General features: G+C 52.5%; 2 protein-coding genes across 2 annotated transcripts in view; one reads left to right on the top strand and one right to left on the bottom strand.

Moving 5' to 3' along the window:
- Positions 1–5659: 5659 nt before the first annotated feature.
- On the bottom strand, positions 5660–12644 carry SPR (sepiapterin reductase). Its single transcript, XM_010963688.3, has 3 exons — positions 12249–12644; positions 11322–11612; positions 5660–6440 (listed from the first exon to the last, which is right to left on the bottom strand). The coding sequence occupies exons 1-3, from the start codon at positions 12568–12570 to the stop codon at positions 6250–6252; spliced, it is 804 nt and encodes a 267-aa protein (XP_010961990.1). The 5' UTR covers positions 12571–12644; the 3' UTR covers positions 5660–6249.
- Positions 12645–12697: 53 nt separating this feature from the next.
- Positions 12698–13544, top strand: part of EXOC6B (exocyst complex component 6B) — a 570349-nt gene continuing 569502 nt past the window's right edge. Inside the window, exon 1 of the mRNA XM_074341308.1 lies at positions 12698–12765. The gene's annotated coding sequence lies outside the window, so the exon portion shown is untranslated. The remainder of the gene's footprint in view (positions 12766–13544) is intronic.

The following is a 13544-nucleotide window of genomic DNA, read 5'->3' as shown; positions in this document are numbered from 1 at the left end:
AGTACTTCCTGGCACATGGGGCTGGGGGATGGAAACCTGGGAAGGGTCACCAGAGAGAAAGGAGACAGGGTTCCACCCGGGGGTCCTCACAAGAAAGGGCAGAGCATCCACGGGCTTTGTGTCAGCTCTCGCTGCTCAGGATCCCAGGTTCTCAGCTCAGTGTCCAAGCTCATCCCCCCGCCCAGCAGGGGAAGCAGCTGGGGGGAGAGCAGGCCCGAGGAGGGCAATGGCCTCAGTGCTCCCAGAGGGACCTGCACGCCAGGTGCATCCCTGGAGGTCAGGAGTCAGCCACAGAAGGAATCCCCAGCTGTAATAAGCAGGCGGAAAAGAATCCCTGATGTCCCAGGAGTGACCAACATGCATGAAGCCAGGCAGTCATCACCACCCCTCTGGGACCCAGGGGGCTTGGCTACTTTATTCCCACCTGACACGTGAGGATGCCCAGCTGCTCCGATTATGCAGGGCCACGTGGCTGTAAGAGGCCAAGCCAGGCCACAGAAGCCAGGCCCGGTGCTGGCCCTCTCCCTGTGCAGGACGGGAAGGAGTGGGGCCCGCCTGCCCGCCTGTGGAATTTCCGGAGAGCTGCAGGCCCTTGGGGATCTCCCTCTGCCAGGCTAAGGCCTCAGGGTGCTCTGGGAGGAACAGGCGTGCACACGCGCGCACACACACGCACACACACAGGCTCTCACATGCACGCTCACACACACCACCCTATGACAGCTTCTACATTTGGAGCTGACAGATGTGCTAGGTAACAGCTCGGCACTGCCTGTGCAGCTGAGGCCCCGCATCGGAGTGGGATTATTTCCAGCAAGGCTCAGGGTGGCTGCGTGAGCGCAGGCCCGGGTGTGTGTGAGTGTGTGAGTTTGTGTGAGAGAAAGAGAGAGTGTGAGCGTGCGTGCTTCTCTTGATCTCTGTCCCTCTATCTGAATCTGCCTTACTATGTTTCACATCTTTCTGCCCATTTCCCTCCCTGTTTCCCCATCTTCCTCTTCTTGTCCTGCCCACTCTGTGTGTGATTTTTGTCGTCTTGGCCTTGAAAGCTCCAGAAAGGAGAGAAGACTTGCCTCCCTGCCACACCCTCACTTTGCCCTGGTCCCTTTCCTGTCACACACAGGCAGGCCTCAAGGCTGGACTCAGAGGAAGCCCATTTTGTTCCAGATAACGATGCAGCTGTCCCTGCCCTGTGCACAGGGGACGGGGTGGGGGAATCTGGGGCTGTCCAGGGGCCAGCTCCCCACCTCCTCGCCTTGGTCACTGTCTGCAGGCTTGGCCTCTTCTCCTGCTGGGCCAGCTAACTCTGACACTCAGCATTGATGTGCAGCCCTCTTCTGCCTCCCAAAGTTCTCTACTTCTCTCTTGTCCCTCCCAACTCCCAGCACAAGCTAAGCCTAGTCACGGCCCTGTGCTGACCCCGAATCTGGTTTCACAGTGACCCTCGCCTTGGCCATCAGACTATCCCTGACCCTTAAGCCTGACTCTGTCCCATCCCCTTCCCCTTCTCTGCCTCTGTTGATCTCTGCCAGTACCACCTGGACATGCAAGGTTCACAGCTCGCTTTTTAAATGAATTATTTTCCACAGTGCACTTTGTAATGCTCTAGTGCAAGTGAGGACATACGTAGGTCCGCGAAGGAAGACCAACGGGAGAAAGTGTGTGTGTGTTTTCTTAAACACCCCAGGTGGTTCTGACACAGGCCAGCCCTACCCACGTCCACAATCCACACATGTGGGCTTTCCCTTAGGGATTGCAAGGGGGAATCCAAGGCAGGTTTGAACCCCCACACAGGGATACCTGGGCTGGGCTGGGCTGAGGCTTATCTGCAGGGACCAGACTCCCAGGCACCAGTCATCACACCCAAGCCCTTTGTTTTTTTTTTGGTTTTTTTTGGTGGTGGGAGGTAATTAGGTTTATTTATTTATTCTTGAAGGAGGTACTGGGGATTGAACCTAGGACCTCATGCATGCTAAGCATGCGCTCTACCACTGAGCTATACCTTCCCCAACACCCAAGCCCTTTCAGATGCCTCTCTATACACCTGGCAGTGGGTCACTACAGCTTGCCCTCCTCACTTGTCCATTCATTCATTCCTCATCAAACACTCAACGAGGCCTCAGTGGATTGGGTCTGGGTAAGATCTGTGGGATACACACCACCCTCTGGAGCCTGAAATCTTGGACCCCTGGGGTCAAGCTGGGGCTTGGAAGGACAGGGCCTGGGCAGGAAAGGCCTCTGCAGCAGCTGGACCAAGACCTGAACCAGAGTATAGGCCAGACGGACTCCTGCGGCCCCAAGAGGAGGCACCAGGCCTGGAAAGTGGGAGGGGACCCCTCCCTTCCCTTGCCCTGGGGTTGGGATGGGGGCCTGTGAGCTTGCAGGTCAGTCAGCTGAGGAATCGCCTTGAGCGGGGTGGGGGTGGGGGGTGTCAGCAGGGAGTGGGCCTGAGAGGTGGATTCCCCCAAAGGAAGAAAAGAACTTCCTTCTCCCTTCCTCCTTTTCCCCAGCCCTTCCTGAAAATCAAGGGCCAGGGCTCTCCCCCGTTGCACTAAGGGCAGTCAGGGCTGAGGGGATGGGTGAAATGGGAGACAAAGCAGGTGGCAGGGGAGTCTTGTGGGAAGTAACAGTGATCCTGGGTGGGAAACGGGAGGTGGGCTGTACTGCGCAAGTCTGAGGGAACGTCCAGCGTTCAGCCTGCCTCCCGGCACTCAGGATGGGGGCACTCCTTCCTCTCTCCAGCCACCCCTGAGCCCTCCCCTAGCTGGCCCCAGAGGCTCAGAGTGACTCCTCTGCTCACTGCCCTGCAGGCTGCCTGCTGGCTTCAGGTCCACTCCCCTCTGCCCGGGTCACCGCGAGGTGCTGTGGGGGCCCCACCTCGGCGACCGGAAGTGCTCTTCACCCACCTCGCTGTCACCACACGGGACCCCAGTGGTGAGAGAGCGCGGCTGGGCACTATGGAGTGGGAATCACCGCACACACGTTAGCGCTCGGGCTGAGATCTGTGGTGAAGGGCCACGTTCTGTGAGGGAGGGAGGTACCCCGGAGCCCAGCTCTCCGAGGTGAGGCATGGGGAGATGCTGGGAGACCACATCCCTGAGGAGCGGTCCTGAGTAGAAAGGTAGGAGCAGCTTCAGCTAACAGTCGGTTCTGGCACCAGCCTGCATTATATTCACGGGACGAAGGACAGGAACTGGGGGTGGGGAGGGAGCTTCTGATCAGCCGGGTCCCAGCTGGTCACGCTCACGGACCGCGGTGCTGGAGCTCCCTGGGGTGGGCCTGGAATATTCCCCCCACTCCACTGGTCCTCACGGGCCAGCTGCTGGCTTCCAGCTCAGGGGTATTAAACACACCACTGAAAAACTACCCAGCTTTTTTGCACCGCAGACAAAGAGAAACCTTGTTTGTCTTTTGGCTAATCCGAGGCCAGCAGCTGAGCTCTGGGCACGTGCAGGCATGTATGGTGTGTGTGCTAGCGTGTGCTCATGTATGTGGTGGCCGAGGCCAGGCCGTACACTCTGAGAACACACGTGGTTAGCCCCTGGAGCCCGCCCTGGCGGTGGGGGAGCTGGGGAAGCTGAGTGCAGGCCAAGAAGCAAAGCTTGGGAAATCCCTGTGGCCAGAGACCATGGACCACTAAGGAGGCCGAGGGGCGGCTGGGAAGACTGATTCTGGCTCTTTCTGCCTCCCCAGCCCTCTAGGGTCCCCTGAAAGTCCAGAATCATAGAATACAGGGAAAAGAGACAGGTCTACAGTCCTTTCCAAGGCTCTTAAATCCCCGAGCTCAGCGAGGACAAGTGTCAGGTGTGGGAGGGCCTCGCCACCTTGTGGGGACATGCGGTACTCCTCGCTCAGTCCTGGCCAACCAGCCCCGTGGGGAGGGAGAAAACCCCATGGGGCATCGACTTGGCTCGTGCTGTGTGGACAGCCCTTATATTCCCACAGGAGCAAGGAGCCTGGTGGGGAATCTATCCCACTCACACCAGACAGATGGGGCAGTCCAGGCTGGCCCAGGCCCACCTGCACAGGCAAATCTGATGCCCTTGGATGCAGCCTGACCACATTTGAAGCACCTTAGAGAAAGGTTTGCAGGGAAGAAACTTGGAGCTCATCTGTTCCAAGGAAACTGAAGCCCAGAGAGGGAGGGGGGCCCTGCTGGAGACCCCACAGCTTCTCCATCACAGAAAGAAGCGGGATTGAGGGTCCTGACTCCAAGGCTCACGCATTTTCCCGAGGGTCCAGGGTCTAAGACAAGCTGTCCAGACTGAAACCCAGCCCAGCTGGGACCCAGAGCAGAGGCAGTGCAGTGAGAGTTCTTGCCACAGGTCAGCAGGGGGAGGAGATCTGGGCCATATGGAGATGAGGCTGCAAATGGGGCTCCAGGATGATCTGATTTTGATATTGAAAAGCAAATAATGGAGGGGGAGGGTATGCTTAGCATGCACGAGGTCCTGGGTTCAATCCCCAGTACCTCTATAACAAACATTTTTTAAAAATAAAAACTAATTACTCCACCTTCCCCAAATAAATGAATAAAAAATAAAACTCATCTCAAAAAAAGAATACCCATGAAAAAAATTTAAAGGCAAATATTATTAGCATCTTCAGGCACTAACTTCAATGCTAGCACTGTGCTGAATATTCACAAACATTAGGTCATTTAGTACTCACAATGCCCCTTTGAGGGAGACACTATTATAATCCACTTTTTTCAGATAAGGAAGCTGAAGCAGAAGAGGGAAGCAACTTGCCCTGGGTTACCAGCAAGTGGCAGAGCAGGGATCTGAGCACAGAGATTTCCAATCTGTTGAGGGCAAAGGCTCTGCTGTGCAAAGAAAAGAGCTTGAGTTGCTCACTCCCTCCAGCTCTGACCCCAGCCTGCCTCAGGCGACAGGAGCTGCCGCTGGCTCTCCAGGAGGCGCGGCCTCGGTGCACCCTCTGCTGTGCACGAGGAGCAAAGAGAGTTCCGTCCGAGTCCTGAAGATGGCTGGCAGGGACCGTGGCCTCTCCTCCCCAGTAAGGAACAGGGTCACTGGGCTGGCTGGCTGGCTGTAGACCACCACTGCAGAGCACACATCTGCTGAGCTGCAGAAGGATGGGTTTGGTCACACCCCTGGTTTCTCAGGACTTCTTCCTCTTAGAAGCTCCTCCACCTCCCTCAAAGTCATGTTCATCCCAGGTCCACCCCACTGAGGACCAGGACCATGGGCTGGATGGGCCCTACCAGGAGTGACCATGACCGGCCCCCTTAAGAGCTGGGATCCATGCTCATTCAGAGCACTGCCACGTGGGTAAAAGGCAGAATTGGGAATCCAAGCGATCTGGGAAAAGGACCCCTCCCCAAGGGCCGGGATGGCTGGCTGTGAGTCGGGTAGTGAGGCTGGATACTCTGAACAGGTCAAGGGTGTGGAAAGGGGAATAAAGGCTAGGGTAAGGATAGGCAAATGCATGAAGGAGGAACAGGTGTCCGGGCATGTTCATCCAGGCCAAGTTTGTTTGAACCGGGGCTTGCTACTGGGTGGGGCTCAGTGAGAAGAGAAACAGCCCCAGGACAACTCCTCAGGAAATAAGGGGGCACCCCAAGTCTGAGTTAATTGCCTCAGGTACATTTCTGGGCCCAGAAGAGGGAGTTAGTCATAGGACCTATATCAGAGGAGAAAGCAGGTGAAAAAAAGGCCAATCCACATTTTATTTGTATCTGTCTTGAATGTGTACATAAATTCTCAGGACCCACTCCCCCATGTTGGGGATGGATGGTAGGTTCTGGAGGGAAGAAGCATCCGATTGAGGACATGAAATTTAACAGAAGGTCCTGCCACCCTGAGCAAGGGGCATCCCTGTGGGCCGGGACTTGCACTGTCCTCCCTCCCCTCCCGGCCATCTGTGAATCCTCATGGGCCCTGCTATTTGACACTAGCTCAGCCCCCTCCTCCCCATGGACTGGCCATGGGCAGAAGACCCAACCTCCTCTCTTCAGTGTTTTAGCTTCTTCTGCTTTTCTTATCCCTAAAATTCTACTCCTGGGGTGGGAAAACACCAAAACCCACAACATGTCTCTCCCAAGCCTACTCCTAACTCAGGGTGGTCAAACCAGACTACTGAGATTAGAAACTTCAGCCACCGGGGCCCTCACAGCTGGCTGGATCTGAGGGCAGGGTTGGCAGTGGCACTGTGGCAGGATGTGGGGAGGTGCAGGGCTCCTGGGTGTGCCTGAAAGAGGGAAAGAAAGCCCCCCAGGAAGCCAAGGACATGGGCTTATTCGTCGTAGAAGTCAACATGGGCTCCAGACTTGAACTTGTCCTTCTGCAGCAAGCTCAGCAGTTTCTGGGCTGACACCCTGCAATCCACAAGCTTCCCCTTTGTCTTCAACTCCTGCAGCTTTTCTCGCAGGTCTGGGTCCACGGAGGTCTCCCGGGCTAGCTGCTGCATGTCTGTGTCCAGGGGACCTAGAGGATGAGGAGCAGAAGACAAGGGAACACGGCTGAGGCAGGGGCCCCTGCTGCGTGTGTGGGGTGGGGTGGAGTCACATCTGGCCAGAAGGTGACACCTCATCTTGGCTGACACCTGTCATCAGGATCATCAAAAGCTCCACACTGTCACTGCTGAGCTCCAGACTCAAATTCCAATGTCCTCTGAACATGGTCCCTCGAGACCACCGAGTCTGCACTTCCTGCCCAACCAGCACCTCCCCTGACTTTCCCACGAAGTACCCCTCTCCCAGACTCAAACCTTCCTCTCCCCACCCCCTCTGCCCCCACAGCCAATCAGTCAGTCACCAGGTAGGACCCTTGGCTTCTGCCAAACTGCCAACCAGGCCCCTTATGCAACACTGGTTCCCTCCCTGCTTCAACTCCTCCTGTAGACCTCTGCTACAGTCATCTTGCTAAAACATCACTGGGGTCGGCAAAACGACAATTTCTAGCTGTGCCCCCATAAAAACATCAATTTGGACAACTAACTGCATATGGAATTATTTTCAAAAGAGCCAAGGATTCCAGGTGAGGAATTACGCCACCTGAGTTGAAGCACAGAAATAAGAAAAGACCCACCGAGGAAGGTAGGAAAGACAAATTCACATACCCTACCACCCCTTGCCCAAGCCCCGGCAGCCCAGTGTGGGGACGGACATGCTCCCTGTGGGAAGAGAGTGAAGTGAGCACCCATCTTCCCCGGGGGCTCCAGAGTCAGCTTGTCCCAGCACCAGGCCAACTCCTGTGGCCCCAGATGGCTCCCTGTGGGCTGTCATGAACCAGGCCCCCAGCTCACCCCAGCACCCGCCAGCTCCAGTGGTCCCACAGCCCTAGGCAGCTCCCAGGGGGCACCTGTGAAGCCAGGCCCCTGATCTATTCCAGCACCAGCTGGCTCCTGGGCCTGGGCAGCTCCTGGGAACCCAGGCTTCTGGCACATCCCAGCACTAGCCAACTCCTGTGCCCCTAGATGGCTCCTGTGGGCCCAGGCTTCTGATCAGGGTCTGTGAATGTACCCACAAACCAGGCTCCCAGCTAGGCCTAGTGCCAGGCTGACTACCACAGACACATGAATTTGGACCCACCCCAGCAATAGGTGCCTAAGGACTCTAGTAGCAAGCCTGCTATGGACATCACCAGATGGCCCACCCAGAATCACTGGATGGCTTGACTGGTGCAGAGCTTTTCCTGCTGAACTCAGTCTATAAAGACTAGAAGAGGTGCCTACTTCCTCAAAGGCACAGACACCAACACAAGGCCATAAGGATCATAAATAATCAAAGAAACATGACACCACTGAAGGAATCTAATATAACCCTGATGACTGACCATAAAGGTGAGATCTACGAACTGTGTGACAAAGAATTCAGAATAATCCTCTTAAAGAAATTCAGTGAACTATAAGCAAACACAGATAGGCACCTAAATGAAATTAGGAAAACAATGTGTGAACAAAATGAGAAGTCCAACAAAGAAATAGAAACCATCAGGAGAAAAAAAAAAAAACCCAAACTGTAATCCTAGAAGAATACAATGACTGAACTGAAGAATTAGAGAATTTAACAGAAGACTTGGCCAAGCAGAAAAAAATCTGTGTACTAGAAGAAAGGTCATTTGAAATCATCTAGTCAGAGAAGCAAAAGAAAAAAGAAGTGAAAAAAGCCTACACGAATTAAGGGTTACATTTAAAAGAAACAATCTATGTATTATTGGAGTCCCAGAAAAAAAAAAAAAGGAACAGGAAGCTTATTTAAAGAAATAATGTCTGAGAACTTCCTAAATCTGGGGAGAGATTTGTACATCCAAGTTTATGAAGCTAATATTTCAACCCCAAAATACCTTCTCCAAGACACCAAGACTAGATGGTTTCACTAGTAAATTATGTCTTTTTTTAATGACAACATCATATTATTTTGATCACTGTAGCTTTGTAATAGGGTTTTGAATCAGAGAGTATGATGCTGGAGAGTTTTGTTCCTCTTTCTCAAGATTGCTTTGGCTATTCAGGGTCTTTTGTGATTCTATATGTATTTTAGAATTATTTGCTTTATTTCTGTGAAAAATGCCATTGGAATTTTGATAGGGATTGCATTAAATCTGTAGGCTGCTTTGGGTAGTATGGACATTTTAACAATATTAATCCTTCCAATCCATGAGCACGGCATCTTTCCATTTATTTTGTATCTTCAACTATAATGCCTTATAGTTTTCAGTGTACAAGTCTTTTACCTCGTTAAATTTATTCCTAGGCATTTTATTCTTCTTGAGGCAACTGTAAATGGGACTGCTGTCTTAAGTTTCTCTTTCTGATAGTTCATTACTAATGTATAGAAATGCAATTGATTTTGTATCCTGCAACTTTACTGAATTTGTTAGTTCTAATAGTTTTTTGGTAAAGTTTTTAGGGTTTCCTATGTGTAATATGTCATGTGCAAATAGAGATAGTTTTACCTCTTCCTTTCCAATTTGGATGCCTTTGATTTTTCTTGCCTAATTGCTCTGGCTAGGACTTCCAATATTATGTTGAATAAAAGTAGTAAGAATAGCTTCCTTGGGGGGCGGGGGGTGGGAAGGGACAGACTGGGATTTCAAAATGTAGAATAGATAAACAAGATTATACTGTATAGCACAGGGAAATATATACAAGATCTTATGGTAGCTCATAGAGAAAAAAATGTGACAATGAATATATGTATGTTCATGTATAACTGAAAAATCGTGCTCTACACTAGAATTTGACACAACATTGTAAAATTATTATAAATCAATAAAAATGTTAAAAAAAAATAGCTTCCTTGTCTTGTTCCTGATCTTAGATGAAAAGGTTTTATCTTTTCATCATTAAGTACATTAGCTGTGAGCTTGTCATATATGGCCTTGCTTATGTTTAGGTACATTCCCTCTATCCCCACTTTGCTGAGTCTTTTAAATCGTTAAGTGGGTGTTGAATTTTGTCAAATGCTTCTTCTGCACTTATTAAGATGATCATATAAATTTTACCCTTCATTTTGTTAATGTGGTGTATTGCACTGACGGACTTGCAGATGTTGAACAATCTTTGCACCCCTAGAATAAATCCCACCTGATCATAGTATATGATCCTCTTAATGTATTGTTGAATTTGGTTTGCTAATAATTTTGAGGATTTCTGCATCTATATTCATCGAGTATATTGGCCTGTAATTTTCTTTTCTTGTAGTGTCCGTGTCTGGTTTTGGTATGAGGGCAATGTTGGCCTCATAAAATGAGTCTGGAGAGTTTTCCCACCTTTGCACGCAGGTTGCCTTACACCTGCTGATATGGAAGCAGTCCTCAAGGTCAATGTCCAGTTCAGCCACCTCCAATTAAGCCATCTGGTCACCCCACCAGACAGGAATTGCTTCTTTCTTGAACCCTTATAGACACTTTCTATTCTTCATATAGGAGCCACAGCACCCAAGAATTTGGAGTTAATGGATCTCATGGGCAGAAAATCAAGGAAACTCAGGCTTGGAAGGAGAATCACCCCTCTGATCCTCAAACATCTTTCAATCACTCATGCATCCCTGGTAAGTAGGGACTTGCTACCTTTCCAAACAACCCACTCCATCTTTGGACACTTGTTAGAACATTCTTCCAGAGACTGAAACAAAAACCTAATTGGTCTCAGTCTTCATTCAGGCCCTGGGAGCCTCACAAAAAGTTCAACTTCCTCATAATGCCCATGGCAGCCCCCTGAGACGTAACCCAGTCGCATGGAATTCCGGAGTCTGCTCTGCTCCTGACTGTGGTTTCCATTTGCTCCCTGTTGACTGAGTAAATCCTAGGCTGAGCTCAGACTGGGTGCTGGGTTGAATGTTGGCTGTAAGAGTAACTGTATACGTGAGGGAGGGAGGGAGGATTGGGTACTAAAGAGCATGAAGAAGTAGACACGGCACTGATTATGAACTTGGACGCAAGGTTTGATCCTGGCTCTGCCCCATCTGGACTTTGGTCAGGTCAATCCACCTCTTTGCTCCTAGGGTTCCAAGGGGAATAAGCTACTGGATCTCTACGTTGCTCAGACATTATATAACAGCTATGTCACCACCTTCTAATTTCAGCAACCTCAAGCCTAGAATAGAAGCCTCACTTTTAAGAATGGGGTACAGTGGCATTATGGTAAGGCGATGAGAAGCCAGATCAAGGGTCACAAGACCCCCTACCCTTTAACTTTCCTGAGGATGGGACCCTATCTTATTTATCCCAGCATCCCCCAGAATTCCAGCACTGTTCAGTCTGGGATGGTCAGTATTCAACAATGTCGGTCTGCTCATCATTCAGCTCACATTTACTGCAGACTGGCTCAGTGGGATGCTTTGCTAGGTGCTGGGGACAATGGACAGTCCCTGCGCAGAAAGAGATGTAAAGAAGTATACATATGAACATAATACAGTGTGGTAAGTCCTATCTAACAATTAGAAATGCTAACAATCAGATAGCACTTCACAGTTAGGAATCACTTTCACATGCATGACATCATTCAGTCCTCCAAACTGCTCTGTCAAGACAGGTAGCATCTTCCCTATTTTACATGAAGAAATGAGGTACAGGCCTGTTATTTAAATCCTAATCATCTCTCAAAGTCTAATCTTTCAGACTTTTTGGCCCCACCCTCAAGTCCAGGCAGCTCAATCGGTACCCTCTAACTAAAGCTGCCTGCCCCTGCCAACACTAAACTTCCTTGGAGCCTGTGTTTCCCTTAAGGAGTGATGGGTCATGATTCAGGGACAATATATTCTATGGACCTTTCCTGAGGAGGACAGAGGAGGCTCCTTGCTCAGTCCCCAGAAGGTAACCGGCCAATTCCGGGCACAGGGACAGCAGTAATGCTTCACCTACCTGGGGCATAGCTCAGCACCCTCACACTCGGATCCTCTGCGGCCAGGACCTGGAACAGCATGTCACGAGCAGCCTTCCCTGCACAGTACAGTGCCCAGCCCTTGAAGGGCTGCAGCGCACAGAGGGATGAGATGTTAACCACAGTCCTGCTGAGGCCAGGACTCTTCGGGAAGGCCTTCAGGATGCTGGAAGTCAGGCAGAGCATGGAGGTCAGGTTCAGAGCCCAGTAGTTGTTCACTTCAGCTGAGTCAGCCAGGTCCACGAAGCCTTTGGACACATCCCCAAGAGTGGCTGAAAAACCAGACCTTAGGAATCACTCAATTTATTCCAGAAATCCCCTTCCCATCCAGACCTAGAGGAGTTTCCCTAGTGCTTCGGAAGACGCCTCCATCTTCTTAGCTCTGCAGATGGATATACCTGGGGGAACCCACACCTGAAGCTGCAGACTCGCTTTGCTCCGGGACAGGAGGCGGGGTACGGGGGAGGGGCGGGGGGGGTGGTGGTGGTGGAGGGGAGAGGAACTCTGGGGGCCAATTGGAGAAATGGGGGAATTTACTTCTATTGGGAAACCCCCTATCCTAACTCACGCCTCCGCCAGAGGGCGCCGAGCAAGATGATTAGGAAAGTTCTACAGGCGTTCTGAAAAACTTGGCGTTGAATCCGGAAGGGGAGAATGGGGGGGAGGTGGCGGAAAAAAGGGGAGGTGGGGGGCAAAAAGGGCAGGTGGGGGCAAGATGAGCTTCCGTGACAGCATCGGGTCTTCCTCGCACATCGCATAGACTAGGTCTTTCGGGAGTCTTTTCTGACTCCTAGGAGACACCTTTAAAGTTCCAAGTGGTGGGGGAAGTGAGAACAGAAAGGGACACTAAGCTGTACCCCCGAAGCGCTCGCACAGGTGGAGTCCGGCCCCGCCCGCGGGGGTCTTACCCGCGTTGTTGATGAGCATCATTCGCTGTAGGCCCTCGGGCCTGGGGAGCTCGCGCACGGCGGCGAGCAGCCGCTGTAAGTCTGCCTCGGCGCCCAGGTCGGCGGGCACCCACACCAGGCGCAGGCCCGGCCGCCCAGAGCCCAGCTCGGCCTCCAGCTGCCGCAGCGCCTCGTCGTTGCGGGCGCTTAGGACCAGCACGGAGCCAGGCGACAGCAGCGGGACCAGGAGCTGGGCCAGCGTCCGGCCGAAGCCGCGGGAGGCCCCGGTCAGCACGCATACGGCGCGCCCCAGGCTGCCCACCTTGCCGGCGCCCGCCTCCATGCCTCCGATCTCCGCGAGCTGAGGCCGGAACCTGAGACCCGGCAGGGGACCGGGCGGCCGCAGTGGGCGGGGCGGCGTCGGGGAGTGGGCGGGGCGGTGTTGGGGAGTGGGCGGGGCCCCGCCCGGCGTGGGCGGGAACCTGAAGCTGCGGGCGGAGAGCAGCCGGCGCCGGTTTCCGTGGTAGTGGAAATGGAGGTAACTGGGAAGTCGAAGTGAGCTCCGGGGGGCTAAACTGGAAGGGCAGGAGGCGCGGCCTCCACAGGAAGCCCTAACCGTTTGCGGAGCGTAGCTTCACCCTTCGCCCTGCACCCCACGCGTTTCAGTCACCCGCTGGGAAGCATTCTCTTCCCAAGTCCGGGCCCAACTTGCTTGCACAAGTGACTCCCTCCAGGTCAGGCCACCTTGCTCAATGCTGAGCATCCCTGCACGTGGCCTATGCCAGTTCAGGGATTCGGGTCCCTTCTGGGCTTAGGGAACTCACCCTCCCCGATGGGGGGCGGTGGTAAGAGCAGCTACCTCCTGGTGAACAAAGCGCTCTTCCATTCGTTGTAAGAACCTTCTCCCGCTCTAGGCTGATGGCTGGCGCTGGTTCCCCTACCTCTTTGAGGTTTCTGACTCTGCCCCTAAAGATCTGAGTTCCCTGGGATCCTGCACCCACTCATGCTGCCCTCTTCCTAGTAGCCAATTCCTTCTCCTCCCATCTGCGTTTTCGCACATGATCGTCCAAGTCTACTTCCAGGCCTGTGCTTCAGAAAACCCACATTTTCCATTTTTTTTTTTCCCAAGAGAAAGAGGGAAAAATTGGCAGACTGCTACAGATCTCCTTGAAAAGGAGTCGCTTTTGAGAAATATAGCAAGGATCTTAAGTAACCTAACCCCCACAGCTCAGTCCCAGTCCTCACTGGGCTGTTCTCTGCCCTGGGGACAAATAGCAAAACTGCCTTTCAGGGCTCCTGGGGAATTGCATTTTGCTT

This window comes from Camelus bactrianus, chromosome 15 (assembly GCF_048773025.1).
Source record: "Camelus bactrianus isolate YW-2024 breed Bactrian camel chromosome 15, ASM4877302v1, whole genome shotgun sequence".
NCBI lineage: Eukaryota > Metazoa > Chordata > Mammalia > Artiodactyla > Camelidae > Camelus > Camelus bactrianus.
This window is presented reverse-complemented; position numbering and strand designations above follow the sequence as displayed.

Coding starts and splice junctions, on each gene's coding strand:
- SPR (XM_010963688.3), bottom strand. CDS start 12,570: ATGGAGGCGGGCGCCGGCAAGGTGGGCAGCCTGGGGCGCGCCGTATGC. Junction 11,613..12,248: donor GATGCTCATCAACAACGCGG/GTAAGACCCCCG, acceptor CTGGTTTTTCAG/CCACTCTTGGGGATGTGTCC. Junction 6,441..11,321: donor GGTGCTGAGCTATGCCCCAG/GTAGGTGAAGCA, acceptor CTCATCCTCTAG/GTCCCCTGGACACAGACATG.